The sequence below is a fragment of the Anopheles coluzzii genome, chromosome 3, assembly GCF_943734685.1.
Source record: "Anopheles coluzzii chromosome 3, AcolN3, whole genome shotgun sequence".
Taxonomy (NCBI): domain Eukaryota; kingdom Metazoa; phylum Arthropoda; class Insecta; order Diptera; family Culicidae; genus Anopheles; species Anopheles coluzzii.
Genome location: NC_064671.1, coordinates 60,817,604 through 60,844,639, shown reverse-complemented (window position 1 = coordinate 60,844,639; position 27,036 = coordinate 60,817,604). Strand labels below are relative to the sequence as shown.

Below are 27,036 nucleotides of genomic sequence, written 5' to 3'. Positions count from 1 at the left end.
TCTTTCACACTTGCCGTCATTCATGAACCGCACATGAGGGCAGTGCATTGGAAACCATTATAACCTGCACGAGGATGTATTAGCAGAATTTCCACCGATAGGTTTGGCGATATCCCCGCTCTGCAACCATGTCTGTTCATTTCAAATCGAACCAAAGATTAATTTATCCAGCCTATATGCCTAGAGCGCTGTTGAACGTGGTCAAACATAAATCTAACCTTCGATTACCATTTAACATACGGTACCCGGTACGGTACGGTACGGTACACACACGCGGGACAAATTTAGTGGCTACGAATTAGTGGTTTTTAAGAACCCCTCAAGATACAGTATGATCTGGCTTCTCCTCGGGTCAATTTAGCTGCAATTAGCAACGGTAACGTGGTAACATTGGGTCGATTTATCGGGAATGTACACTGGCACACACCGGCGTCCATTATCTAGGCAGGTACGCTGATTGCTCAATTTAACTGTTAACGTGTAGTCCTGGATAGCACTCATTACGGGGATATATTCAACATCAAAGGTTCAGGCATTGCATCGTTTACGATGCATGATTATAGCAGGATCCGTTACCAAGTGCAAGAGAGCTTGCAATACATTGTGTCTGGTAATTAGTACGAGTCTACATACAAATACGAATGGCTGTATCATTAAATTATCCACAAAAATGTATTACCCGAAATATTAAGCACACATTCAATGTAAAGGCTTATTCTGTTTTCTTTTTTATTTCATTGTCTTAAAACACTATCACTATTTTACTCATTAAAACCGGAAAAGCTCATCACGATTCCTACACGTGATGTTTACTTTCATCTAGGTAATCGTAAGAACAAAATAAGCACACGGGGCGCTGCTGTTACCACCCACTAACAGTAAATGCTTTCGTTAATGCGCTTGATGCCCACATCAAATATCCCCTACCAGTTTTTAATGTCCGGTACATCCCCCTGAACACCTAACCTTCTGCTTTCAATATTCAAATCACGTTCTCAACCTAGCACAACCACGGGGTTGAGCCAGCCGCCTAACGATACAAACCTTATTGTTTATTATTTTCTGTTCTTTCCCGCTAGTAAACATACCCTTCCCAATGCTCTTGTAGGCCTTGTGTAAGGGGTGCATGTGGAAAACAGAATGAAGGGAAATATTTCACCTACATCATGGGAAACTGCTTCGCGACACGTTCATTAGAACGACACCGAACCTTCGAATCTGAAACTTGTTTCAGCTCGGTCATTAACAGGGCCTTTTCTTCAACCTTCGAGTAAAGTTTGCCTCCGTGCACTGCACGCTTGCCATCGATCAACATTAACAAATTGTCACTTTTCAATAGATCAACTTATAGTTTCCCCTAACCACGTGATCGTGTTTAGCTTTGCTAATGACGTCATGCATGCAGGCACGCACCGCACACGAGCCAAGCTGGCGCCCGTTATATTTACCACCATTTGAAAACGGGACTAGCCAGTCCAAGCCGGTAAAGGTACCCAAAATAAAAAGTCAATTACTCTATGGGAAGAGTACGTCAGCAGGTAGTTGCGGTGACATTCCAGCAAGCTTCAAACCAAGAACACTTCGCAAAGCAGGTCTCAGTCACGGACACATAGGGTTCAATAAAATGATTTACTCACTTTTATGAGTGATCGTTAATGTCGGCACCTGTGACGGCCGCCCTTTACACGCACCCGATTTCCCCGAACGCGATCTAAGCGATCCTCATCACTTCTGCTACTGTCAAAACAGACAGCGGTTGTTAAGCTGATAAGCGCCATAAATATGCGTGACAGTGCTGGTTAGAACGAACGGTTAGGATCGTACAAGGGAAAGGAACGAACGGAAGGGAGCGGTCGTCGAGCACGCGAAAGCGTCGTATGTTTGTGTATCGGTGCGATACGATGCACTACGATGAACAATTGGCTTGGGATTCGACTGTGTACGTTGGGTGTTTGTATATATCTGAACTCCATTATTTTGCTTCTCACGCTTTCATCTCTTTCTATTACACTTATCGGTGTATCATCGAGCGCAAACTCATCTCTCTTCCCGATTCTAAACAAACGCTTCGTTGCAGCTGATCGGAGTATGATTGGAGCTTTGTTCAACACTTGTACAAAACGACCACGTTTGGAGAACGAGAGTGTGCTATGGCAGCGTGCTGCACACGTGAGCATTTTGAGCCAACCTTCGAAAGAGAGCGAAATTTCGACCCGTCCTCCACGGTCCGTCGTTCGGTACCGATTGTCAAGACATGATTGCTTATTGCCCTCCTCTTCTTATCTCGTCTGGTTGTTCGCGTTCCCTTCAATCACCTCTCCCCTCTACCCTACGCTCGGAAACCCTTCATACCTAACCGTGCACGATCGTGGCCCATTCCTCACACCCCTTCCAGCTGCATCAACACCGACCGAGAGAACCGTGCCCGCCAGCACCAGCAGCAGCAGCTCACATACATGCTCTAGGTACGTAGTGAGGGTTTCAGTATTTAAGCACGATCGGGCCCACGAGAAGGTCAGCAGACAGCATTCGGCGATCGTTTCGGGCGGCTCCTCCGATCGGACGCAGTGAAAGTGTGCGCCTCGAATTCGAGCAGACGTACACAAAACACACCTGCCGGGGGCTGCCGTAGCGTTTCGGTGCGTTTGTTGGTGGGCCAAGATCAAAAGCAAGCCACACGTTGAACGGGCTAGACTGACGCCTACAGTACCGATCGGAACCCGATCAGTTGTATTCGAACGATGTGCAATGGTGTGGTATTAGTTTAGGTTCGTTTCTTGAACGGTGAAAGTGTTCTGCAAACCGGTGAAATATAGCTATCTTCAATAGAGATAGCCTATATTCAAACACTTCCAATTGGACGCATTCCACACGGTTGGTGCTCGTTTTCTACCTTTGGTTCCTGGGCAAATTGTCATCATGGCGTCGTGTTTGCGGTTTGCATCGGCCCGGTGCGTGTTATTGCTGTTAAGTGGCCTTTTGTTCGTCCTAATCTGTGATATTGATCGTGCACAGGGTGCTTCCGTATACAAATCACCTAATCTCGACGGTATGTATTAAGCAAGTGGGAAAAATTGATTACCTACACATTGAACACGAACTGTTTGCAACCGAAGTAAGCATTTGAGTGTTTCAAAGAATCAAATACTAATCAAAGATTAAACTACAATGTACAATGGAAACAGTACACAGTAAAGTGTGTGTGTATTTTTTTTTATTTATGAGGAATGATACAGAAGTGCCGCATTGCGGAGTGTAGTGTGTTTATGTGCATGAAAGGAAGTGTTTAGTTTTCTCAACCACATTAGCAACTGTTGATACAACTGTTCTATTGATACCTGTGTCATTTTTTCGCAACAATGTACGATGGAAGTGTACTAGTCTGTACTAGTGCAACCAGTACTACAGATAATAATGTTAACTAGTTTTCCGTTTTAGTGATAAAAGCAAAACATCGGCTATGAATATTGTTTACTGCCATTTGTAACCACAATGAAATTTCATTATTTTTCAATTAAGAAACCCCACTGTGAAAAAAACCGTCTCGCCGATCATGATCGGCCACGAAAAAATAGTCACGGTCGCATGCTTGCACTTCGATTTGTTGCTTTCAGTGTCACTATTTTGCGATTGTTTGCGGCCGTGACTCTGTCTGCCAATTTGTAGCGCATTGTCCATCAGTTTGGGAATTTGGCCTTCAAGATTGGTAATGGGTGTTGTGCTTGTGGTGGACAATTTTCTTTTTTTATTATTACTTGTCCACGTTTGTCAAATTTGTTGTTTATCCACAAAACAATGTAAGGTCTAGGACTCAACATAATTTACAAGCTCTTACAATCAATCATTCAAAGAGTTCAATTTAGTTAAAGAGAGAAAAATCATTTCATCAAAAAATCAGTTCTTCGTAAACTCAGCCTTCATTCTTGAAAAGAAACAACTAAATCGTATACCGTCCAAATACACGGACGCAACTAAATCGCAAATCACTGCTGTTAAACATTGGATACGGTCCATCTAGGCTAACCAGTGGCAGTACTTCGGTCAAATGCAAAATGAATAGCAATTAATTGCCCACCTCTCAGCAGGTACGCGCGCTAACCCAGATAGCAACAGTGCTAGGTCTCAGAGGCCGGTTCGATGATCACCTGGTGTAGTGCAGGGAACCTTAACACGTGACTACTGCCAACCCGATAAAGCATCAGCTAACCGATCATAATCGTATCTTTATTTTCTCATCAACTTCGGACAGTAATTTCACTAGCAAAGACACACAATTACCCATTGCCAGCTGTTGATACGCCTCTCCGATACGCCTCTCCGGTCCTCCTCTTTGGTGGCCCGAGAATACCGCTGCATATTGCGCAATGAATTCCATTTCCGTCATCATTTCATATGATCAGCTGCAGCCTGGAAAACAGGTTTGCTACCAGCAACATAATCGATCATGCTTTGGCACGTGGTGGAAAGCAATCTTGCGTCTATTTTTAAACCTGGTCGCCAGGTTTGGGGGCGAGCCCATCGATAGTGCGAGCAATTGGGACCGGTTTTGTTTTTATTTTTAAAGCGAAACAAATTGTGCAAGACAGTGCCGGGTGCTGATTGCTACATTCACGGTTAGTTCCAGTGCGGTACAACTAATATAGTTCAATTGCACAACCATTATCATGTTATGGTGCAGGGAAGCTAACAGATGATCTTTGGATTCACTGTGTAAACAAATCATTTAATCACATCAAAGATCTTCTCAATAATTTGCATTTGGTATCAATTAACACATGTGTTTATTCCTTTTAATGCTTCTATAAGTTATTAATTGAATTTCCTCTTTCCCCTGCCAGACGCTCGCTTTTGGCGACGCAATGCCGAAACCTACCTCAAGAAAGTACTGATGTACGATGAAAACCGTCGTATGATACCGTCAGTGGCGAAGAACATCATCATCTTCGTGGGCGATGGAATGGGCATTGCCTCACTATCAACCGGACGCATCTTTAAGGGCCAGCGGGCTGGTCGGTCGGGCGAGGAGGAACAGCTCAGCTTCGACAACTTCCCCAACACGGGCATGTCGAAAACGTACAACACCGACAGACAGGTACCGGACTCTGCCGGTACAGCCACTGCCATGTTCTCCGGAGTCAAGACAAAGTACGGCGTGCTGGGAGTGGACTACACGATCACCGAGACGAACTTGGAGGCGGCCAAATTGCCCTCGTTTATGGATTGGGCACAGGAGGAAGGCAAGCGAACGGGTATTGTGACCACGACACGCGTCACACATGCTACGCCCGCCGCTTGCTACGCTCACTCGATTAATCGAAACTATGAGTGTGGGGCCAAAATTCCAGTACATTTGAAGAATCGCATCAAGGACATCGCTCGTCAGATGATGGAGGATGCACCGGGGAAGAATCTGAACGTCGTGTTGGGTGGTGGTAGGAACCATTTCGGTGCGTCGATGCCAAACCATCTTAAGCCGGAGTATCAATTCCAAGGAGCGATGGAGAAAACTTGCATGCGAACCGATGGACGCAACTTGGTGGAGGAATGGAAGCTACGCTGGAATGGCACGAATGCTGCGTACGCGTGGAAAACCTCCGACCTGAGAGCAGTCGAGCTGGATAAGGTTGATCATCTGCTGGGACTGTTCAATGACGATCATTTGAGCTACGATACGGTGCGCGATCGTACTCCCGATGGCGAGCCCTCGCTGAGTGAGATGACGGAGGCAGCAATCAAGGTTCTACAGCGGCCAGACTCGGCAGGGTTTGCTCTAATGGTTGAAGGCGGCCGAATTGATCACGCACATCATCAAAACCATGCCCATCTAGCGCTGGCCGAGGTAGTGGAGTTAGATAAAGCAGTAGAAACTGCGCTCAAATTGGTGGATCTAGACGAAACACTCATTATCGTAACGGCGGATCATTCGCATGCGATGACCTTCAACGGCTATCCAGATCGAGGAAACGATATTCTAGGTATGTATTGCAATTCTTACTTTTTTGTAACTTTGGAATCAATTGTTTGTGTTTTGTTTCTGCAGGCTTTGGCAATCGACCGAACGCGACTCCCTACGAAACGATAACCTACGCAAACGGACCAGGCTTCCTGCAGCATCGCTGGAACTCTAGCCTGCTGAGCGAGGAGTCGACTGATTGGGCCACGTGGATTAAGCTGAATCAACTCAACCGGAGTGAAGTGACTTACAAGCATCTGTCCGCGTTCCCGCTGCCGGACGAAACGCACGGCGGCGAAGATGTGGCTGTGTTTGCATCCGGCCCCGGTGCTAATCTTGTGCGCGGCACGTTCGAACAAAACTACATTGCGTATGTCATGAGTTACGCCGGGTGTATGGGACCGGCAAAACGGTTTAACCTTGCCTGCGACGATGATTTTCCTCGTACAGCAGCCAAAGCGTCTGGTGCTCAACGTGCCGTCAGCAGTATTGTGCTAGTCATTGCCTCCCTGCATGCCATGGTTAGTTTAGTAGGACGAATGTAAAGTTTAAGAATTATCGTATTGTATCAATTAAGTACTGTCGTTTAAGATTAAGATCGTAGATGCTGGCGTCAAAATCATAGAAATTTACCTCAAACATCATCAAATATACAGATTCGCTTCAAATCAGAAGCGTATTTCAAACGAGTACGACCAAATGAAGCAGGAATTGAAACAAACGTGGTATATCATAAAGTGTAAAACTTGTATTAATAATTAAAATTTCAATACACAAGTCGGATATATTCAGAAACAATAAGCAAAACAAAATGAAGGCAGATATTTGTTTCTTCAAATCTTTCAATGCAATCCCAAATAAGCTAATTTTCACTCCGTAACAGTATGAACGGGCACGCTTCACATTGTTTATCATTTGCTTTTCTGCTTCCCTCCTTGACGGGATTTCACACACCTCTTTAACATGCTGGATAGTATACCTCACAAGACATTGCGTTGGTGTTCTTTCATATTCTACCATGATGAAACGAGGTGAGCTTCGCCCAGAAAAGTAGAGCGTGTTCTTTATCATCTACTCCAAGTTCCTTGGAGACCCTGCAACACCATTTATCACATGTCGCACTTCATAAATAAGGTACCAAGCGATGCAAGAAATGAATGCACGCACCAGCCTGTTCCATTGCAGCATGGTACACCAAGCTGTAAGTAAAAATTACGACACACATCGTTTCTAGCGCAATCGAGATTATTATTAGGGTGATGGTGCATTGGCACTGACATTATGCGCAAGAGAAGATGCTGGTGTTTTATTTTCCTCTACGCCATGAAAACCATCTTTAGCCTTCACCATTCATGCTGGGTGCTACAGAGCGTATTCCCCATTCTTATAGGGTTTCTCTGCGAAACCATTTTCCTATACTACCTTTGCAGAATCTAACGTGAGACTCATGGGAAGGGGGTGAGGTGACATAGTACACCACCGTTTGCCTTCGTGACCCGTTCTGACAAGCTTATTATCGTGCAGGTCGTCTGATAAGCAGGTGTTGTTAACTTTTCATGATGCTAGTGTGTAAGAGTGAATGCGTTAAAATGGGCGCTAATTATTCTATTGCAATGAAATTATCACCCACGCATAACGATAGGTATAGTAGAAAGGCTAATAATGCTAGAAAGGTAATGTGTTTCACATTTCCCCATGCTCAATTTAATACATCTTTGATGTGAAAGGGACTTATTAATGGACAATTGATGTCAGAGATATGTGTCGGATAAATCTATACAGAGCTACGTGATTTCACCTTTTAGGTGACCATTATTTCACATGAAGTGTACATTCCAAGGCTCAAACAGCTTTCATTGGAGTATTTTATGAACACTCAAGTTTTATAGCCCGTTTTTTTTATTTCTTTAACACCCAATAAAAATACAATAAAAATAAAAAAAAAAGGTTTAGTAGCAAAGTTATGTTATTTTTATACCTTCAATAATAAGATTTAAGTAATGTCGCGTGGAAGTTCTAAATGATATATTTTGAAAGATGTGGTATATCTGTACAATTTGTGTGTAGTAAGCATGATAATTGAATGATTTTTTTTATTAAAATAACGAAAAATATAAAAAAGCTTCACTTGGGGTAAAATGGGCATTCATGCTTGTGGTAAAATGAGCCGCTTCTTCTGACATGTGACATTTGTGGTGGAAAGCCTATAGTGTTGTATTTGTCCACACAATAAAGGTAACGGACACAACTTCAAAATGTCCGTTTCGTTGACTGCAACGTGTAAGTGCTTTAATTTAAAACATATATGTAAGAATTGTGGCAAAATGGTATTGCCTGATGCAAACCGAAATGAATTTATTAAGAAGAGAACTGAGCTGAGAAGGTAGTCGTTGATCAGATTGCAATAAAGCAACACCGTCAGAAAAACAAAAAGTCTGTGTCAACTTTCTCCCTCATTCGGTCCACCTCCTCTACCCCCTCGGTCAGTTTTCGGTCGTCGTCATACGGTTGTGTCCAGTATTGTTCTCCAGTATTCGAGTATTCGTCGCAATCATCCGCTCTCGTTCCTTCTTCTTCTCGTCCACCACCCTTTTTTGAACGACCCTCCTGAACAGTTATTCAAAAGGTAGGAAGAGCAAAGTGTTTTTTCATCTACAGCAGGTTGTACAATGGTTGTTTAGATATAAAACAATATGGTTTATAAATCATGTAAACAGCTCGGCTAAGAGTAACGAACAATAGGAAAACCATGTCTAAGCCACAATTACGTTAAGTGCAGAATAAAGTTGCGTATTGAGTGGCAAAAATACCACATACTTTTGCGTTCCATTACATTCAAGAGATACTGTAGTGTGAGTAATTGCATTGCTCAATTAGACCCTAGTACGGATAATAATTACTATAAAAATAAACCGAACGGTTTAACAACGAAAATTTATTTTCTATATTTATAAGACGTACTAAATTATAATTAATTTTTGAATGCATTCATATTTGAATAAAAATATAGGCTTCTGTCTGTTTTGGTGTTCTATTATTTTTGTAGCATTGTTTTTCGTGCTTTACAATCCTGAACATGTGTAACACATTATTTCTCAGTTACATTTTTCTTTATTTGCAATTATCGATATGTTTGAAAATCGCCACACACTATTACAGTAAACGCTAAATTTAATCTGTGATCTAAATATAGCCTACAGCCCTTAGTCCGTTAGGGATTGCACCAGTCAGGACGATGTACGTTTGCGTGCAGTGAACTGTTAAAATACAAATAATAGTACATACTGTAACACACGACCCTCTGTTCATGGGAAGCTTCTATTCATAAATCACATAACCTAGCAATTATTAAAATTCAACCCCGCTAACCACACGGAGCATTATTTTCCGCACGCAATTTGTTCAAACACTGTGTCTAAATAGCTGAAGATCAATTAAACGAAAAGAGAGAAAAAAACTCTAGAAATGCTTAAGCTCACCCTTTTGTTTCATCCATCGATGAAGTCCAATCTCATGGTAGCTGCAAACAACCAAACCACCCTGCCTGCTACTAATCCCAGATTGAATGCCATTAATTCTCAACAATTTGTATTAACTTCTCTCGCTATATCCTGAGACTAAAATCGTCCGGAATCTTTTACTGCAGCCTGAGAGAGAGAGAGAGAGAGTCTTTCAACAACGCCAAATCCCCTGTTTGTCGATGAGCAAATAAAAAAAAGCACAGTACAACGGGTTTCACTAGACCGAAACAGCACAAAGCTAGGTCATCGATAGATAAGATAAGCTTTGCTAAGGCATTTATCATGGTTTTTCCAATCCGAATGCTATCCCATCCCGAATTCGATAACCGTTTGGTCAGTGAAAATGGCAAACCATTTTCGAACGCACTCGCTATACGTACGATTGTCCAAGACCCCAAATCCCTAATTCGAAACAGTGGTGGTGCTCATCGTTACAACGATGAAAGATTTAGCGGTTCAGTACGGTCCAGTCTGTAACGCTTTGCGAACTTTTGCCAGTACGGTTATTGGACTGGAGTGGACTAAAGTCCCGATTGTCGATTTTATCTAATGGTTCGTGTTTCTGTCCGTGTCTGGCCGTTCCCTTTTTTCACTAAAACATTCTATGGATTATTCACACGCATTCCCATTTCGTGAAATTGCCAATACAGTTCACCAAAAATGATGATTGGAAAACGGTTCATCGTAGGTTTAAAATGGGCTCGTGCCAAAAAGAAACCATTCCATTTATAGACTAAATGATAAAAAGCTCCACTGCAGGCAAAGGTAATTTTGCTCTCTGATATGTTAACTCTGCAATTCCTAGCTTCTAGTTCAGAGGTCCTTTTTTCATGCACTGTTCTAATAAGAGCTGATTTCATTCGCCTCAAATCAGATTTCAGGACGAAAAAATTGCAAAATCATCAACAGGATCAACATCAATAAAACGAGCAATAACGGTTCACTTTCCTCCATACGAAGTGGTTCTAATGGGTAACCTTTTATTTGTTTCCTTTTTTAAAGCCTCTTATCATTAAAGGTGATTTTGAGGGCTGGCAAAGGAGCATGTACCAGCACGATTGATTGCATACTCCCCTGGGGGAATTTACTATTTCGATCCCAATCCACTCATGCTCTTATGGCGGGCCGGCAAATATTTTGGATCCGATTCAATCAACAAACTGCTGTAACACAGGCCCTGAGGGATCTTCTACCGAAACCGTTTCGGAGCCGGTTGTTGTTTGCAGTGATTTTAATCTTGTTTGACCAGATTTCGTCACGTCTCCCTCTAATCCCCGGGTGTGGTATCTATTGCATGAGTATGTTAGCCCAGGGTATGCAAACGATAGTGTAACCGTTAGTGACGTGTTTGGAAACAGGCTTCTACTATTCGGTTACTAAGCACATGACTAAATGCACAAAATGTATGACAGAATTCAGTGGTACGCTTGTTAACCGGGTGCTTGTTCATTCGAAATATTCATTTGTGACATAATTGAAATACTTTTCCTAGTCAACTTTGAATGTTGACAGCATTATTTTCAAACAGTTCAAATTAGCGCGCAGGTTAACATTAATGAATGGTGCCAAACATTTGAAAAGACATTCCTCCCCGAGCGGCCAAACATTGTTACAGCATTTAATTTAAGTCTTTCACAAATGGAATCAATAATATTAGAGAACAACAAATAGCACGACAAAACCAATGTTTAAAATAAAATACACAATTAGGTTTGTTTATACTGGAGTTTGCATTCGAACAGCAGAAAACTCGTTACTAGATAGATTACTTGTTATACAATGAATTACTCATTAAATCGTTACGCTATTTTATCTTTCACTTTCTACCTTTCTTGCTATTCATCTATCCCGCTAGAAGTGCTATTGTAAAATGCGCATAATAAATTCACAATAACATCGGATAGCAAAACACACTCAATGGCAAACGAACCGATTTTGTATTAATCAAGCCGATTGATAAGTTTCGATAGCTCGCTAGGAAATAAAAGCAAGCCCTTGCAAGTGAAACAATAGACCGACTGCCAGGCGAGTCTGTGATTGAGAGTATGTAGATTAAAATCGCTGAAAAGCCTTCACTGTCGAGCGCTAGCCATACGTTTGCTTCATTCAGCGTGGCACACTTTGAAACATCATGGTTCGCGCGGATTTAGATAGATTCAGTGCCATATCACACTGCATGCCGACCACTTCATACGGCCTAACCCACCGATATCAGTGCATTAAATAGCTCCGGGAAGGCGCAACACGTACCGTACGCTCTAGCCGTCACTTCCGGTTAGATGGTCAGTCAGTACGGGTAACATAAGTGGTATGGATCAACTGTTCCGATGGAGTGGCACTGGCGGGTACTGAGTGGCGTGCGAAAAGCCAACAATGTGAAGGATGTTTTTGTATTCTTTCATTTTAAAACGCGTCTCGTTTTCTATTTTTTCCTCCCTAGCTTACGATTGTTCAACTCATTGGCAGAGTTTTGTAAAAACTGCCCGACTGCATGCGTGCATTGAGAGTTGGCACAATGTGCATACGTGCTCGGTTCTTTTTGTTTCTGTGGCCACAATTCATCGAGCGGCAGTGAGGTGAACATGTTTTCGAATGTTTTTTTTTCATCTTTTTTCATTCCCCACTTGTATCGGGAGAATAAATCAGCATAAAAGATGCATACAAGTCAGCAGGAAAAAATGAAGTAGCTGTGCTACATGCTGTATGAAGCATTATAATACAGCAGTTGGTTCGCAGGAGCGGTGATAACTAATGTTATGTGTACTCAACTCTTCAACACTGGTCAATTCAAACAACCACTAATAAACACGCAAACACACACAAACACATATTGCAGTGTACTTATAGCTTGCCCTGCATGGAGGATTATGGAAAATGTGAAGGAGACGCATGGTCCTTCACGAAGGAATACTTTAGTCAAATGATTTATGTGGTTTAGTGAGACAGATTGACGGAGCTATTTTGGAGTACACTTTAAATTATATGTTAAATTTTACTTTACAAGTCAGAATCGAATGTCAGCAAAACAATTTCAGAAGCACAAGATGCAGTTTAGCTGTTAAAAGTTGTTGTTTGACCGCACCGATGATATTTTTGAGAAGCGCTTTTTGCACAGAAAATATTATTTTTTACATTAAATACGTAATATTTCATAAATATAACGCTAGAAACGCACTAAATAATTGATTTGTATACAAATAATCTAAAATGCGTGTTTGAATTTGCAAAACGATGCAAAAGGTCTCTAAAAAACAACTTGAACGATTTAAAATCATATTGCGCTTGTGAAAAATATCATCAATGCGGTCAAACAACAACTTTTGACAGCTAAACTGCTGTCCTGCCGGCCTATACAGGCTTTCGTTACTTAATTCACTAGCACGCAGCCGGATAGTCAATCCTTGCTACGGAGGCTCGGTCCATTCTAGGCTTGAACCCATGACGAGCATGTTATTGAGTCGCTTGAATTAACGACTGTACTACGGGACCACCCCACGTTTTGCGTTGATAGCGTATCTGAGATACACCCTGCATATTTTGTTCCATGTTTCCTTCATCCAAGACTTTTATATAAATAATAAGATCAGTTAATACCTTAGTCTCAAATAACAAGTCTTAAAACGTGCTTAAAAATACATTTACAGGTTAATTAAAGCCAGCCATCTTATAAGTCTTATAAGCCAGTCTTATAAGCGTATTCAGATCGTTTTAAAGGTTTAACAACTTTAAAGACTGTTAAGCATCTTCAAAACACATGTTAAAACTATGTGGCTTAGTATACTCATAGTAAAGCATTCTTTAGATATGTTCAAGTGTAAAAGGTATAGGAATTGTTTCTTGGACGTTGCACAGTAGTAAACTCGCACGACTTAACATCATGCCCGTTGTGACTTCAAACCTCATATGGACCATCCCCCCTTAGAAAGTCCTAACTATCCGCCTACGTGATACTTAATAAGTCTCGAAAACTTGTCTAGGTCGACATGACCACAGTTAGCCAATATGAAGAAGAAGAAGAATCGTGAAATTACCTTAAGAAATTATGCATCTATCCAAGTTGTGCCATATTCCCGACTCTTTCTACCTTCCACCACTATCTTTCACCACTACTTTTATCAACACACTGCATCTAAATTGTCTTTCTGCCCCAAAAACCTGACCTTCTAAACAGTTTCCTATTAGGGTAAAGCATTTTATTTAATTAAAAGGTACTAACCACGAAACAGCAGGAGGTGTTGCAGGCGATGCAAACACATCCCACGTATGGTATGATTTTTCCCTGTCAACCCTTCAGCAGACCATCTCATCTAAATGGACTCTATTTTGACAGCAAAGATGCTGGGTACCATGAAACCGGCTAAGGTCAAATCTAAGCGTCAAACACCATGATGCAAAGAGTCAAAGCAACTAACCTAACGGTACAGCAATTTCGTTAAAACATGTCCTTTCCCCACACAACCGCAAAGTTTGGCAAAAGCATGTCCCTGCCGAGATCGTATTTAGATTGTATCGATAAGTACGCAAAGTGTGCCATATTTGTTGAAGCATTTTGCTTGCCACTTTTGGATTCCGAGCCTTGTTGTTTGTTGCTTGCAAAAAAACGCCAGAGCTGTTCCGTAGATCCACAAACAGTAGGTGTGAGTTTAGGCATGCAGAAAAATGGGCACCTTTTCAATCTAGTCTCATAGAAAGGCAAATCATAAAACTAATTATAAATAAAAGTTTAAAGTGTCCACTAAACACACTCCGGTTTCTGTCTTTACAAACGAGATTGAGTTTATGGTGATACTAGGGTGTACCGTAAAGGTGATAGCTTCCCTCTGACACAACCTTGTTTGCTTAGTTGTCTTTACTGGTGCGATAAAACTTACCCTCTGCTAAAAGGACTCAAGTAGATTCTTTAAGTTAGACGTGAAATGAGGTGCTTTTTGGATGAATGTGTCTCAGGACACGCTTTTACGCATGAAATTGGCAAATACGCTTTGGAAAATTTCCTTGGCTTAACTAATTTTCTTCACATTTAATTTCGTCTAAACGAAGAGAAAAGGGCAATTTTAATAGAATAATTTTCAAATATATTTGCTTGTGCTATACATACAAACATGAATAAAACATTCGTACAAGTAAAAAACCCCTTCCTTCATGAAATATCAAGAGTGGTAAGCACTTCTCAAACATTGCACCTAATCTATCCTCCCATCCCGACATCTGGCCAAAAATGTGTTTAGGATAGTGATGTTTGTCCATTGCTATAATGAATGTTTTATGTTTGGCTTTTGGTGGGCCGACGACGGTGGGATGGCCATCTTCCCACTCCAACACGAAACTATACGTGCAAACCGGTCCCCATTAAGTGAACTAACCGAACCGTTCCACTGCCTCACACTGGTTCCACCTTTTACCGTGTAGTGTATAAACTTCACACACCTTACCTGTGTGCTTCGTACCAGATGACGTTAAACCCCTTTCCCTGGCTCTTACCTTAAATGGTAGTTAGAAAATTGGTCTTCATGGGGGAAACTTTTGTCCTTTACTGTTTTTCTCTTTACCAGTTTGCAGCAGGTTGCTCCACTGCAGACCACTAACCAACCAGAAGCAGTAGTGTCGTTGGTTGCACAAGGTTAGGATAAGAGAAGGTTCTTCACTATACGCTACCGCACACGGACGGAGCTTTGGAACCGAGCAGAAAAGGCAGGATCCGTCAAGAAGCATCGCAATGTGTAAGCCACACCATATGGCCATGAGACGGACACCGATGCCGTTGCATACGATTATGCATACCGACAACAGAAGGTGAACCCACATTCCGGTGCGTCTGCCCAACCGTCGACGATGGCCATGACTGTCTACTCGGAAAAGAGTGTTTCGCAAAACGCACGCAGGATGGCAAGGTGCAGACAAAACATATGCTAAGTATACCCCAAGCCATCGCTCGTTTGGGCAAGTTATGGGATAATCTATTATCAAACACCCCACGAGAGCCTCACTGGATGCTCCACTGGCAGCGGTACCCAGAGCGGTGTGCTGCCCTTTTCTTTGGCTGGACGCGTGAACAAGAGTGAACAATAAAGGCGACCCATATTTACCGGCGGGATTAACGTCCGAAAATCTTCACTAGATGGCACAACCGACCCACACGCTGCAGAGCGGAGTTTAACGGACGGATCGGTTTTATTCAACGTGAAAATTTGCTACCATATCTAGCAGGTGCCAAGCGGTACAGCACGAACATCGTTAAGTCCCCATGTAAATGGATGAAATTTATTGCACCAAACCAAGCTAAGGAATATCGCCACATACCCACACACACTGGCACGCATTACCCCCCTCGCAAGGAAAGTTGTTTTATGATCGGGTGCTAATTAAAATTTTACGTACCTCCGCAACGACGGAAAGACATTCCATTCCGCCAAGAAAAGACATGCTTGTACTTGGTGACAAATCAACGTGGAATGGGGTGGTGGGTGGTGGTTTACCTCTTAACCATGCCATTAACCAGCAAATTGAAACGATAAATAACATTCGGAGCTGGCTGCTTGGAGGCGATGCCGGTTGTTACTGTAAGATAAGAAGTGCAGAAGGCATGCTAATTTTAGACACTGTAAGCTTTACATCGCTACCAGGGAGCGACGCTTGTAACATGTCCGAGACATGAGTTTCCACTTACTTTAAAAGATTTCAATCCGGAAGCCTGCACATCTACCGGGAAGAATATTTATCTAAGCTAAAGTTTCTTGTTCAAAGCGAATTTGAAGGTTCTACAGGTATTTCGGGGCAAAAAAAAACAACAAAACCAAGGCAGGACACGATGAGCAAGCTTTGGAAGTTTGCGTGTCTTCCATCGCTACTAATCGAGCCTTGCACTCTCATTACCATGGCACCGGCGAGGAGATGGAAAGATCCACGTGGATTTCATTATCATTAGCATTGGATTAAATTAATTCGTTAAAATTAATTAAGCATGCTTAAAGAGCACAGCTTTCCTCCAAGACTATCCGCTTCGTGTGAACGATGCAAGCACTAGCCCTGCTCAAGCCACAAGCATTCTAGATCCTTGCCCGTGTGTGCTTTAAACCGGCTACTAAAATAGAGTCTTGAATAAACGATCTTTTTTTTTTTTTGCTCTCCATCTACTCCAGGCGCTGAAAGCTCCCGACGAACTTGCCACACGAGCGAAACTGTCCACGTGGAACGGGAGAAAAATTGATATAAATGACACATACACACCACTGCTGACGTCGTCTGTATGGAAACGAACCGGCAACAAATCACGTCCGCGCCGGTACATTGAGAAAAATTGTATGGCAAACTGTCCGCACGTCTTTTGACAAACCATGCCTTTGCCCAGGTTCAGTGTCACACTCACGGTCCTAGGTACACGCGCTAGGTACATTGGACAGCAATTCTCGATTGTCAATGCTGTGGACGCAAATTTGCCTTGCAAACGGGGATTCAATTGCCTCGGCCTCCGTCCTAGGTAGTTTAATGTGTATGTGTGTGTGTAAATGTTACAGTACGAGTGGCATCAACGGCTGAGTGCTGATGTTCCACTGCCGTTGGAAATCATTGGAAGATTTCGTTTCCACAGAAGATTCCAAATACAGGACCTCGCATTTCCATAAGCGAGTCCCGCTTCTGCCTTTTTTTCGGTACAGTTGGTTCTTCACGTGTGCCGAACGTGACAGGAATGAGCAAAACAAATGCCATCCGCTTGGTCACGTTGGGACATGACATCACTCGGCACTTGGAAGGGTAATATGTCTGGCAAAAGCTCCGCTCCGGCAAAGGGCACTCGATTGGAAACAGCGTCATCACTGTGCGCGATTGTGCACGAACCAAGCAGGACATGGTTACGTCCTGTCGTGTTCATCGATGCACTTACCAGTTGCCCAGTTGCACTATAGAACGCTTAAAATATCCTACAGAAACTGGACCGAACACGAATTTTCCACCTCCAGCTAGCCTGGCCAAGATGGACAAAGTGGAGCGTGCAAAAGAAATGACATTGAAATGGCAGCAAACCGAACAACTATCATCGTTTGAATGTTTGCATTTACTTTGGCAGTCCAAGGCACCATCATTACCCCCTTGTATGAAAGTTTAGGATATTCTTCATCCAGAATGCAACACATACACACACGCATACATATTCCGTTCCCAATTCCTACGCAAACCTCCTTTTTTCGTGTTTTTCACTGGTCCGATTTTGCAAACGCCGAACTTCATAAGTATCCTTGCTTATTCCAGCATGTTCTTACTGACTGACTCACTGCACTCAGTAAAGCTACTGGATTTACTTGCAAATCGAAGGGCACCCGATAGGACGATCGTTCTAGTTGAATAAGGGTGGGAATACAAGAAACATATCACTGCAGAGAAAGAAAGAAGAAAAAACAGGATTACCAAAAAATAAACAATCTCCGGGACAATACAACCCTGTACGAACCGTGTACAAATGTTTCCAAAACTGTCTGGCACTGCAATGGCGTCTTCTCGTGCAACGAAACCTCATGTAAAACTGGCAAGCATGTTATCGCTCCGAGCAATGTACTAAAAAGGTTATCCCTGTAAAAAGCAAAATAGAGCCAATTTGTAGCCTCACTTGGAGCATTTGTGAGGCGTACAATGTACGTCCGAGCGGTCTGTGTACCCATGTGTTTGACCAGGAAGTATAGGGCCCCCCTGCCTTGCCCCTGGCTTGGACACACAACACACGCGCGTACATACTCACACAGACCCTTCCGAAGCCGATCTATTATTGCTGCATTACAGCAATCCAGATAAGCTACTGGCACGTTGCAACGTTGCCCGGCTTTGCCAGCTAGAAGTACTATTTTCGTGTTGACAAATTGTGGCATCACTCGCCTGAAGGATACTGTCCGCTTTTGTCGCGCAAGCTATAAAGAGTTTCGAGTGCTTTTACTCCGCCGGTGGGCTGTAAAATCGCTTCCTTATCTTGATACACGTCCGAAGCGAAACTCTCGAGCACAAATCTTCTCGAGCGCTTCGATCGATCGAGATTAAAGGCTCGTGTATAGAGTGTAGGTGGTCCTAAGAAATTTGGCCATCTCACCTTCTCCCTCCGGTTTTATGCATAACTAGCGCACTTTATTTCCTACAATTTTATTTTGATGAAGCTAGCAAAAAAACGGCTGCGTAAAGCTGTAAACCATACGCACCGACATTACAGCAGTTACGCCTGTCGTGATAGAGAAAATCTCTTGCATCATAAACGTCACACCGAAACGTCAATCGCTAATTGGATCGGTACACCAGTCACGATGCCACAAAGAAACGAACGCGTGCATCCTTCGCAGCATGCACTCTCGCAAAACTCCACGCAACAATCAACAAAAACGTCATTTATTCTACGGAATCTCACACCCCACCCGTACCCGTGTCCGTGTTTATTGAAAATGTGTTGTTCCCGCGAAAGCAATTCACTCTCCCCCCCCCCCCCCCCCCCCTGCACATCCTTTTCCCAAGCAATCCTGTTGCTAAAAGCACGCGTAAATGCGTTTTACGTAATTTGCATAAACGGTACTGGTGCAACCGAAACTTCATCGAAAGTGTGCTGCCTGTCAATGGCATCGCCGTGGCGTTTGCGTAGATTCGGTTGCGTGTAAAAAAGGCGCCAGGGCAAAATTCAATAATGCCCAAAAGCTCGTATCAAATAACACTCTGCCGCATATGAAATGAGAATTCCGAAGAGCCTCTAGCAAGGGAAAGGGGTGAGTGTGGTTTTCGCTTCACAAATACCGGTCTGCTCCTACCCAGCCCGCCCAGCTCAATCCATATCCGTAGCATATTGCATCCAAATCCTAAGAACGGCTTGATACACTCCCATCCCCGGCTAACCGGGTTTCAAAAGGCACATCGCCTTCGCATCCTACCACAAACACTGCTGCCAGCGATGGAGCATCATCACGCGTGATGATGCCTTTCCCTCTATGGTCGCTTCACTTTCACAGCTAAACTACTTCGAGGGAAGCTTCCGGAAAGGCTCTGTGAGGCGCGTCCGAGAATATAGGCGAGATGTCCTGGAACTGGAGCATGGAGCCGAAAAGCCACCATGTTTCTGCAAACTCGGCAAAAATGATGAAACCTTTACACAGACGTCACCGGCACATCATAAGCAAGCTGGTTCCGTTCCCTCAGCCCAGCATTCTCAACACAGTTCCCCAGCTGTGGTTTTAAGTTTGCAGCGACGTTTCCGTCCTTCAGAAAGGTAGCGACAAAATCCAAACTCCGAATGAAAAGCCCTTCTCCGTACGGCCTGCAAAACCGAACCGGTCATTAATTTGCTAATGTCAGCGGAAAATGTGTGATGTGCCTTTTTCACGCTCGAACCGTTCATGGCCCCGGTTGGTCGCTGGTGGTTTGACTCACACCGGGCACACAACACAATCCCGAAAGCGTCCTGCGGAGCTGTGGGCGAAGATGTACACATGGACGTAAAATGGAGTGCTTGTGTGCAGCGAATCGATACTGTCACAAGTATTTCCCAAGTTAGAATCATATCTGGCGTTCGGTTCGTGGTATTGATCCATCCGAACTTATCACAATTGAACGTTTGATTGGGATGCTGCCGTCACGATGGATGTTGTCAAAACTTGAAACTCGGGTTATTTGTAAAGGACAAAAAGGCGAAAGGACACGCAAATGCTGTGGGACGGTATTGCCAATAAGGATACCAACAGTGGGCGTTTGCCTCATACAAGCGTTACTATTTTCGATGGCTTCAAATGACGTTCATAGGAAAGTGTTGCCATTTGATGACCTAGTAAGGGCAAATAATTTCCTTTGTGGTGATGGCATCGTTGCAAATATCTCCTTTGATAACTTCCACTTGTAACTTTTAAATGCGTCACTTGAACACCATCACTCAAAATGTTCTCAATTTTGCTTGCTCAACTTCAGAGATCACCAACGAAAGCCGACAAGAACAAACACAAAAACAAGCTGTTAGCTACCGCAACTGTAAACACTTTATTAGTAGCAACTGTACCACGGCCAGCAGTAGCATCATCGGCGCGACGGGTGCACCATCCGCCAGCACAATTGTCGATCGATTGCAGGGCGTACGACCGGCGGCCGATTCGCAGACGCACACCTCGATCTCCCGTCCCAGCCGATCCTCCTTAAAGCAACTGGTCGAGGTAGACGACTCATTGTCCACGTTGAGTTTGGCGCACATGTAGGTTATGTTTTCAACTGCAAAAGAAAAGTGGCACATGACGCACGCATCTTTGCGGGACCGGGGTAGGCAACAAACTAGGCGACACTCACTTGCACCGTTGTAGCGATAGGAGTACCGGGCGCACACCTCCCCACGCACGAGCCGGCAAGCAATTTGGGACGGTTTGTCTTTGTACTCTTCCCACATGTAGTTAGTGTCCGGTACGTTGGTGTTGTCTGTAAATCAAATGGCCCAAACGGCAGACAGGCAGCCCAATTTTGTGCCATTGGAAACCCCCCGCACAAGGTGATGGTGAAATTAAACAAACCAAAAAACGTGCCCAAAACATTGGGGCGGTAAAGGTAAACGACACACACGATACAAACACAGACGCCAAGCGTGTCCCGCTGTCCATACTCACTCGTTATAACCAACGGATGAAAGCACGGAATGCCCTTCGCCTTCTTCAGGATGTTGTCACAGCTGAGGTTTTTGTACGGCGTGTCCTTGTTGTACTTCGGGCCCATCCACGTGAACCGGAAGCAGTACGGATTGGTTTTGTAATTTTCCACCGGGGCTAGCGTTGTGTTTGGTTCCTCTGAAAAATTGAATTACAACCGCACCGGTGTTTGTACTAGCGAACGACTATTTCCGTTCCTCAGTGACGTCAACGGTGGTCGGTGCGAGCGTATGTACGTGGCACCGTACCAACGCTATACCCCCTCCCCCTATACCTACCAAGGCTTGCAACGGTTTTGCAGAAATAAATCAAACCAACCGACAGCAAATAAATTGCTTTCATTTCCGAACTGAAAATGATCGACATTGATGCTAAAACCGAGGCACGGAAATATCCTGTCACTGGGAGCCACGATAACGGCTCACTACCGGTTAACCGATGACGTCGTAAAATTTATTAACACTATTGCACGCTTATCTCTTTTGCAAGATCAGCTTTGCTGGTACGCAAGCATCACAATCACGTTTGTCAGGTTGACTGTGTCCCCCCAGATCCAAATGGCTGGAATGTGTGTGCTGTTGAACGATTGAAACTGTTTAGCAACGAGAACTAACGAGTAACGAGAAAGAATCAGCTTATCAGCTGCGTTCAATACCAAAAGAATTTTAAATACACACGCAGGCACACACACAAACAGATAGATAGACACACACTCTAACAAATACTCCCTCCCCTTCCTTCTCTTCCACACTCAACTACCCCCCCCCCCCCCCCCCCCCGATCTATCGATAACAAGGGTGAGAAGCTGGCGCGCAAAGAAAGGGGTATATCGTAAGTATGTTTTCTCTTGACTATCTTATCACAGGTGCTTCGAATACTGGTCGCCCCCACTATTGAACGATGACCTCCTCCACCTCGGCAACGATGTGTTTACTTTCGCTCACTATCGGTCCACAGTGATTTCTTCTGGGTAGGTCTGCGCTCACTGGTATTGGTGAAGATAGCAAATAAGCTGCGTACAAGATGGCCCTCCTCGACAAACTCGACCTCCAATGTATTATTGATAGGGCGCGAAAGTAGCTCGTGCGGCTCGGTCCTACTTGAGCACCAAACTATCTCAACGCGTTGTAGTTAAATCCAATTTTACAAGCTCTCACCGTCTTATCAATGGATAAGAAATTTCTGCAGGCAAAGATTCTCGGAAATAAGATACGCATTGTGCAAGCGACAAGCGGACGCCGGGAGTCATCCAATGCTGGTTGCAATGTTTGTGCAACACTGGCGGGTGCTGCTGCTTCAGTCAGTCAGTTGATACACACGCATGGTAGGTGCATAGAACCGTACAGTGGTGTTACGATACAGACAAAAGCAAAATGCTGAACAGACTGCATTCAAATAAGCGTTGAAATACTGATATCACACAAAGTTATACATCTGAAGGGATAAAAAATCTAACAGTGGCTGTGCCTCTAGGCAAACCACGAGTACTCAACCGTACAATACAAGCAACACAAGTGCAAGTATAGTGACCAAATCCCATTGCTGATGGCACAATCATTCAACTATCGATCAAGGATAGGATTGATATGATTAAATATATGATTCAGCAGTAAATTTCTCTCAGCAGTCAATGCATTATCTAATTGATGTTTGTCAAATTCATTTCTCTTCTGCCTTAATAAGTGTCAAGTGATCAAGTCAAATCAATTACAATGTGGGTTTTTAGTGAATCGCTCTTCCTATGTCAAGGATTTAGATGTTCGTATTGATTCAAAACTCACCTACCGACAGCATCTGTAATGTGTAATCTCCAAAGCCAACCGATCTCTTGATTAGTGGCGTCGAATGACCGATCAATTTCGAAATCTCTCCCGTTTGAAAATCCTTTACTGCTTCCTTGTACGCTCAACCTTGGAGTACACTGCCATGATGTGGTCCAAATCCAACAATACAGTTATCATTAGAATTGAGCATGATCAGGAGAGGTCCACACGTTTCGCGCAGCACAAGGTTCCACTTCCCCCGTACTCAGAACGTTGCCAAATGTTAGGGCTTAGTTTCCTTGAGACATGGTAAAAACACTTCTATATCCTATTCGTTAGCTATTCGTTAAAACGTTAGCTGTTAAAAAACAATGCTCTCTTTTTGCTTCTTTCTGTCCCTTGACGTCATACAGCCCTGGGTGACAAATGATCCTCTATCTCGTGCTGTTCTTCTATTTATGCTATTTTTCTCTGCCTCTCTCCTTGTTTCACTGTTTTCTCCTCTCCTCATCCTCATCCGTCTCTCCCAATCTTCCCACGTAGTAGCTAATAAGGTCAATAAACGTTTGTTAAGGCAATGGCAGACAATTTGTATTGTGAACTATAAACAATAAATAATAGATGAACAACACGATCGTCATCGATCATGAATGTTGGAAGAGTTATCCCACTGTAAATCCAATTTGTATCAGTTGGCAAACAACACCTTTAACAGACTAGACTAAGGAGAAATGTTGTAACAGATAAGAAGAATAAAAAAATGTAAATTTAACAACGTTTTTTCACAATGACAGATAAAGTATTCCTATACGGATTTAGTTTTCTCATAGATTAGATTCATTCGGTTGTTTTTTTTCAATTTTCTTTTTATATGTTTATTTTTCTCTTTGCAGTAAGCGTAAGCTATCTCATACTATACTCAATATCATTATCAAGAATAGCCAAATTGCTATGGATTTTCAACTGTAGATTTATGTACTTAATTATTTTAAATTTAACTTTTCATTTTAATTTTCATTATAAATTTCGACAAACTTTTAACTTTAACAAATCACACAAACAGTTTTGGTGTTAAAATGTGAAAAATGAGCTGCACATCGTTCATAGGATATCAAATCGTAACTTCACAAATATAGCGTTATCCTATAAAGCAATGGTCCCCACCCTGTAAAGCATGGTCCGTGGCGTTGACAGACGTGGTACGCGAAATAATGTGTTTAGAAGAAAAGCTTATTACAATAAATATCTTGCAAATTTTTCCCACATTCAAGATTCAATTTTCAACTGGCATATCTAGAATAAGTATCGAATTTGGTGTCAAAATCGTTCGAATCTCACAGGGGTCTGAGGCAAGGGATACATACTCTCCTGTCTGCTCTTCAACATCGCACTGGAAGGTGTCATTCGAAGGAGAGAGAGAATCAATGTGAGGAAGATAAAGTACCTGCTGGCCGGAGACTAAGACCATCTGGGAAGCAGTCAGTAACGGATTAAGGGTATCGGGGGCTCTGGGCGGTAAGACGAGTTTAGGTCCCTTGTAAATGGTAACTGGTTAAAGGGAGGGGAGGTGCAAATGAATCGCAAACGTCAAGACCCCATCGTCCATCCTCCCGGGGCCCTTGTCACTAGTACGCTGTCCACTTTTATACATACTAAGACTAGCGATCTACGGGGCCCCTAATCCCCTAAATCGGCGGGGCCCCAGGCGACTGCCTAGTCCGCCTACCGTTAAATGTATGAGTGTATAAGTTGACCGCGAAAATCTTGAGGTAGTAAAGGAGTTCTGCTATCTCGTGACGGTCGTTACTTCGGACAACGACATCAGCAGTGAAATCCGGAGACGCATTGTGCAGGGGAATTGTGCATACTATAGGCTTCACCGACTGCTGAGTTCCAGAAGACTTAAAGCCCGCACGAAATGTGAGATATGTCGCACATTGATTCCCCCGATGGTCCTCTATGGATACGAGTCTTGGACCATTTGAGCGGACGATGCAAACACTCTGTTTGAGCGACGTACCTTCCGGACCATCTTTGGCGGTGTGTTCGAGCATGAAATGTGGAGGAGAAGGATGAACCACGGGCTTGCTGGGCTGTACGGCGAACCGAGCATCCTGACAGTGGCGAAGGCTGGTAGGGTACGATGGCTGGGGCATATCATGAGGATGCCGGACTCATGCCCCACCAAGAAGGTGTTCGACAGCGGCCCCAGTTCGGCATAAGGCGCAAGGAAGTACAGCGAACTCGATGGCTGGAGCGAGACAGAGAAGCGAGACAGAGATCTGGTCATGGATGGAGGAGCTGCAACCAGGGACCGAGAAATCCTGAATGATTGTTGGCCAGGTCATATCACAGCGACGTGCTCTATCTTGAGCAGGCCAACAAGAGAGAGAGAGAGAGAGAGAGAGAGAGAGAGAGAGAGAGAGCGGCCGTTTTCGGTCCCCATCAACCATTAACCCATTAAATATATCTCCGCAATATATGTGGGTCATGAAAGATAAGATATCCTAAACTAAGTGATCGATGATTCATAAAAGTTTGGAGAGCATATGAGCGAGAAAACTGTTATTAGATCCTCCAATTTATTAGATTACACTTATTTTGAATCAAATCAAATCTTTTTTTCACAAAATGTTGAGTTCAATAACTTTGACTATTTAGTGCTTTTGGAATGTGCCGTGTAACAATCAAATCAATTATTTCTGTAAATTATTTACTTTTCCTTTTCTTATTAGCGAAACAACCTACGTGGTCTTGCCCGCCTATACAAGCTTTCGAGATTTATTAAGTCAACGACACAGCGGATATTCAGTCGTTGCTAAGGGGGACATTCCATATGAGTTTAAAATCACGACGGGTAAATAGGTAAGTCGTGCACGTTGATGACTGTATCACAAGACCGTTACGAATTATAGAAGCATTACTAAAGTTTATCTTTTATTCCAAACATTAAAACATTTAATGATATTGTTTATAATACTTTCCCTATCACTCTATACCACCATCGATTGCTCAGCACTTTTTAGTTTTTTTTTATTACAAATTCGTAAATACTAAGCTATCAAACCGTACATGCAGTGTTCTAAACACACAAAAAAGATTTGAAAAATTTACACAAACATCCCAACGGCCATTTCCCACCCAATTCAAATGTCAAACTGCTACCCCTATTTTGACAGTTCGAAAACGGGGGAGGCAGTTCGAAACGGACGTTTCGGAAAACGGGGAAACAACAAAAACGCCATCGGGCTGCCATTCTACCAAAACAATCGCACCTACACTCGCGGAACAAAAGCATCGATATTCCAGCGTCGTAGTAATAGTTTTTGTCGTAAAACAGAATTTACCAACCCACCGACCATGACGACCGCCGCACGTCCAACGTTCGATCCCGCCCGCGGTGGTAGCGGCCGTGGCGAGAAGGATCTGAGTGCCCTTTCCAAACAGTACAGCAGTCGCGATCTGCCAGGACACACAAAGCTAAAGTACCGTGACCAGGGCCAGAGCACCAGCGAAGAGCTCCGCAACCGTGACTTCCGCGAGGAGCTGGAGAAGCGCGAGCGGGACAGTAAGCAGGGAAGCAAGGGATCGGCCGTCCCGACGGCTCGCCGTGCCCTGGAGCAGGGTCCGGGCAGTGCGGGCAGCGGAAGCACCAAGCGACAGAAACTGGAGGCACCACAAAACCTTGACGCGGACGATCCGGTGGACAGCGAGAACTCGGACACGGACTCGGACGAGGACGATACGGCTGCCCTGTTGGCGGAGCTGAACAAGATCAAGCAGGAGCGGGCGGCCGAGACGGCTAAAAAGGAACGCACCAAGCAGCAGGAGGACGAGCGCATCCGAATGGAGAACATACTGTCGGGAAATCCGCTGCTGAGCTACTCGGCCACTGCCAAGGCGGAGATGAAGGTAAAGCGCCGCTGGGATGACGATGTGGTGTTTAAAAATTGCGCCCGTTCCGAACCGGAGAAGAAGGCAAACCAATTCGTCAACGACTCGCTCCGGTCAGATTTTCACAAAAAGTTTATGGATAAATATATTAAGTAAGTGGATGATATAATAAATAGTATAACGTTTTCCCCTCTTTTATCGGTTTGCGTAAATACAATTGGCTTTATCACTTGAAAGAACAAATGCCACGTAAGGAGGGACATGGA

The 27,036-nt window shown here is 43.6% G+C and overlaps 3 protein-coding genes and 1 long non-coding RNA gene across 8 annotated transcripts; 2 read left to right on the top strand and 2 right to left on the bottom strand.

Moving 5' to 3' along the window:
* Nucleotides 1-2,485: 2,485 nt before the first annotated feature.
* LOC120956696 (alkaline phosphatase 4) lies at nucleotides 2,486-6,639 on the top strand. Of its 2 annotated transcripts, none has more exons than XM_040378372.2 (3): nucleotides 2,486-3,049; nucleotides 4,839-5,975; nucleotides 6,041-6,639. In XM_040378372.2, exons 1-3 carry the CDS (start codon nucleotides 2,920-2,922, stop codon nucleotides 6,496-6,498), a joined length of 1,725 nt encoding a protein of 574 aa, XP_040234306.2. In that variant the 5' UTR covers nucleotides 2,486-2,919; the 3' UTR covers nucleotides 6,499-6,639. The 2 variants fall into 2 exon arrangements, with proteins under 2 accessions (XP_040234306.2, XP_040234307.2); XM_040378373.2 differs by lacking the exon at nucleotides 2,486-3,049 and adding an exon at nucleotides 4,250-4,613.
* Nucleotides 6,640-8,868: 2,229 nt separating this feature from the next.
* On the bottom strand, nucleotides 8,869-18,884 carry LOC120956697 (uncharacterized). Of its 2 annotated transcripts, XR_005751870.2 has the most exons (3): nucleotides 18,206-18,884; nucleotides 17,921-18,039; nucleotides 8,869-17,843 (listed from the first exon to the last, which is right to left on the bottom strand). It is a non-coding gene; the product is annotated as an uncharacterized LOC120956697 (long non-coding RNA). The 2 variants fall into 2 exon arrangements; XR_007452548.1 differs by having other exon boundaries at nucleotides 17,921-18,884.
* Nucleotides 18,885-20,439: 1,555 nt separating this feature from the next.
* On the bottom strand, nucleotides 20,440-22,119 carry LOC120956531 (uncharacterized). 2 transcript variants are annotated; one of them, XM_040378054.2, is made up of 5 exons: nucleotides 22,048-22,119; nucleotides 21,392-21,688; nucleotides 21,075-21,251; nucleotides 20,764-20,889; nucleotides 20,440-20,688 (listed from the first exon to the last, which is right to left on the bottom strand). In XM_040378054.2, exons 2-5 carry the CDS (start codon nucleotides 21,477-21,479, stop codon nucleotides 20,444-20,446), a joined length of 636 nt encoding a protein of 211 aa, XP_040233988.1. In that variant the 5' UTR covers nucleotides 21,480-21,688; nucleotides 22,048-22,119; the 3' UTR covers nucleotides 20,440-20,443. The 2 variants fall into 2 exon arrangements, with proteins under 2 accessions (XP_040233988.1, XP_040233987.1); XM_040378053.2 differs by lacking the exon at nucleotides 22,048-22,119 and having other exon boundaries at nucleotides 21,392-21,724.
* A 158-nt stretch (nucleotides 22,120-22,277) lies between these two features.
* LOC120956530 (protein CWC15 homolog) lies at nucleotides 22,278-26,968 on the top strand. Of its 2 annotated transcripts, none has more exons than XM_049608417.1 (3): nucleotides 22,278-22,437; nucleotides 25,612-25,741; nucleotides 26,217-26,968. In XM_049608417.1, the coding sequence occupies exon 3, from the start codon at nucleotides 26,237-26,239 to the stop codon at nucleotides 26,924-26,926; it is 690 nt and encodes a 229-aa protein (XP_049464374.1). In that variant the 5' UTR covers nucleotides 22,278-22,437; nucleotides 25,612-25,741; nucleotides 26,217-26,236; the 3' UTR covers nucleotides 26,927-26,968. The 2 variants fall into 2 exon arrangements, with proteins under 2 accessions (XP_049464374.1, XP_040233986.2); XM_040378052.2 differs by having other exon boundaries at nucleotides 22,278-22,633.
* Nucleotides 26,969-27,036: the final 68 nt, after the last annotated feature.

Bases quoted from the DNA above. Each gene is read 5' to 3' on its own strand.
- LOC120956696 (XM_040378372.2), top strand. From the start codon at position 2,920: ATGGCGTCGTGTTTGCGGTTTGCATCGGCCCGGTGCGTGTTATTGCTG. The intron at 3,050-4,838 runs GTATGTATTAAG...TTCCCCTGCCAG, and splicing joins CAAATCACCTAATCTCGACG to ACGCTCGCTTTTGGCGACGC. The intron at 5,976-6,040 runs GTATGTATTGCA...TTGTTTCTGCAG, and splicing joins TCGAGGAAACGATATTCTAG to GCTTTGGCAATCGACCGAAC.
- LOC120956531 (XM_040378054.2), bottom strand. From the start codon at position 21,479: ATGTCGATCATTTTCAGTTCGGAAATGAAAGCAATTTATTTGCTGTCG. The intron at 21,252-21,391 runs GTAGGTATAGGG...TCAATTTTTCAG, and splicing joins CAAAACCGTTGCAAGCCTTG to AGGAACCAAACACAACGCTA. The intron at 20,689-20,763 runs GTGAGTGTCGCC...TTTCTTTTGCAG, and splicing joins CTATCGCTACAACGGTGCAA to TTGAAAACATAACCTACATG.
- LOC120956530 (XM_049608417.1), top strand. From the start codon at position 26,237: ATGACGACCGCCGCACGTCCAACGTTCGATCCCGCCCGCGGTGGTAGC.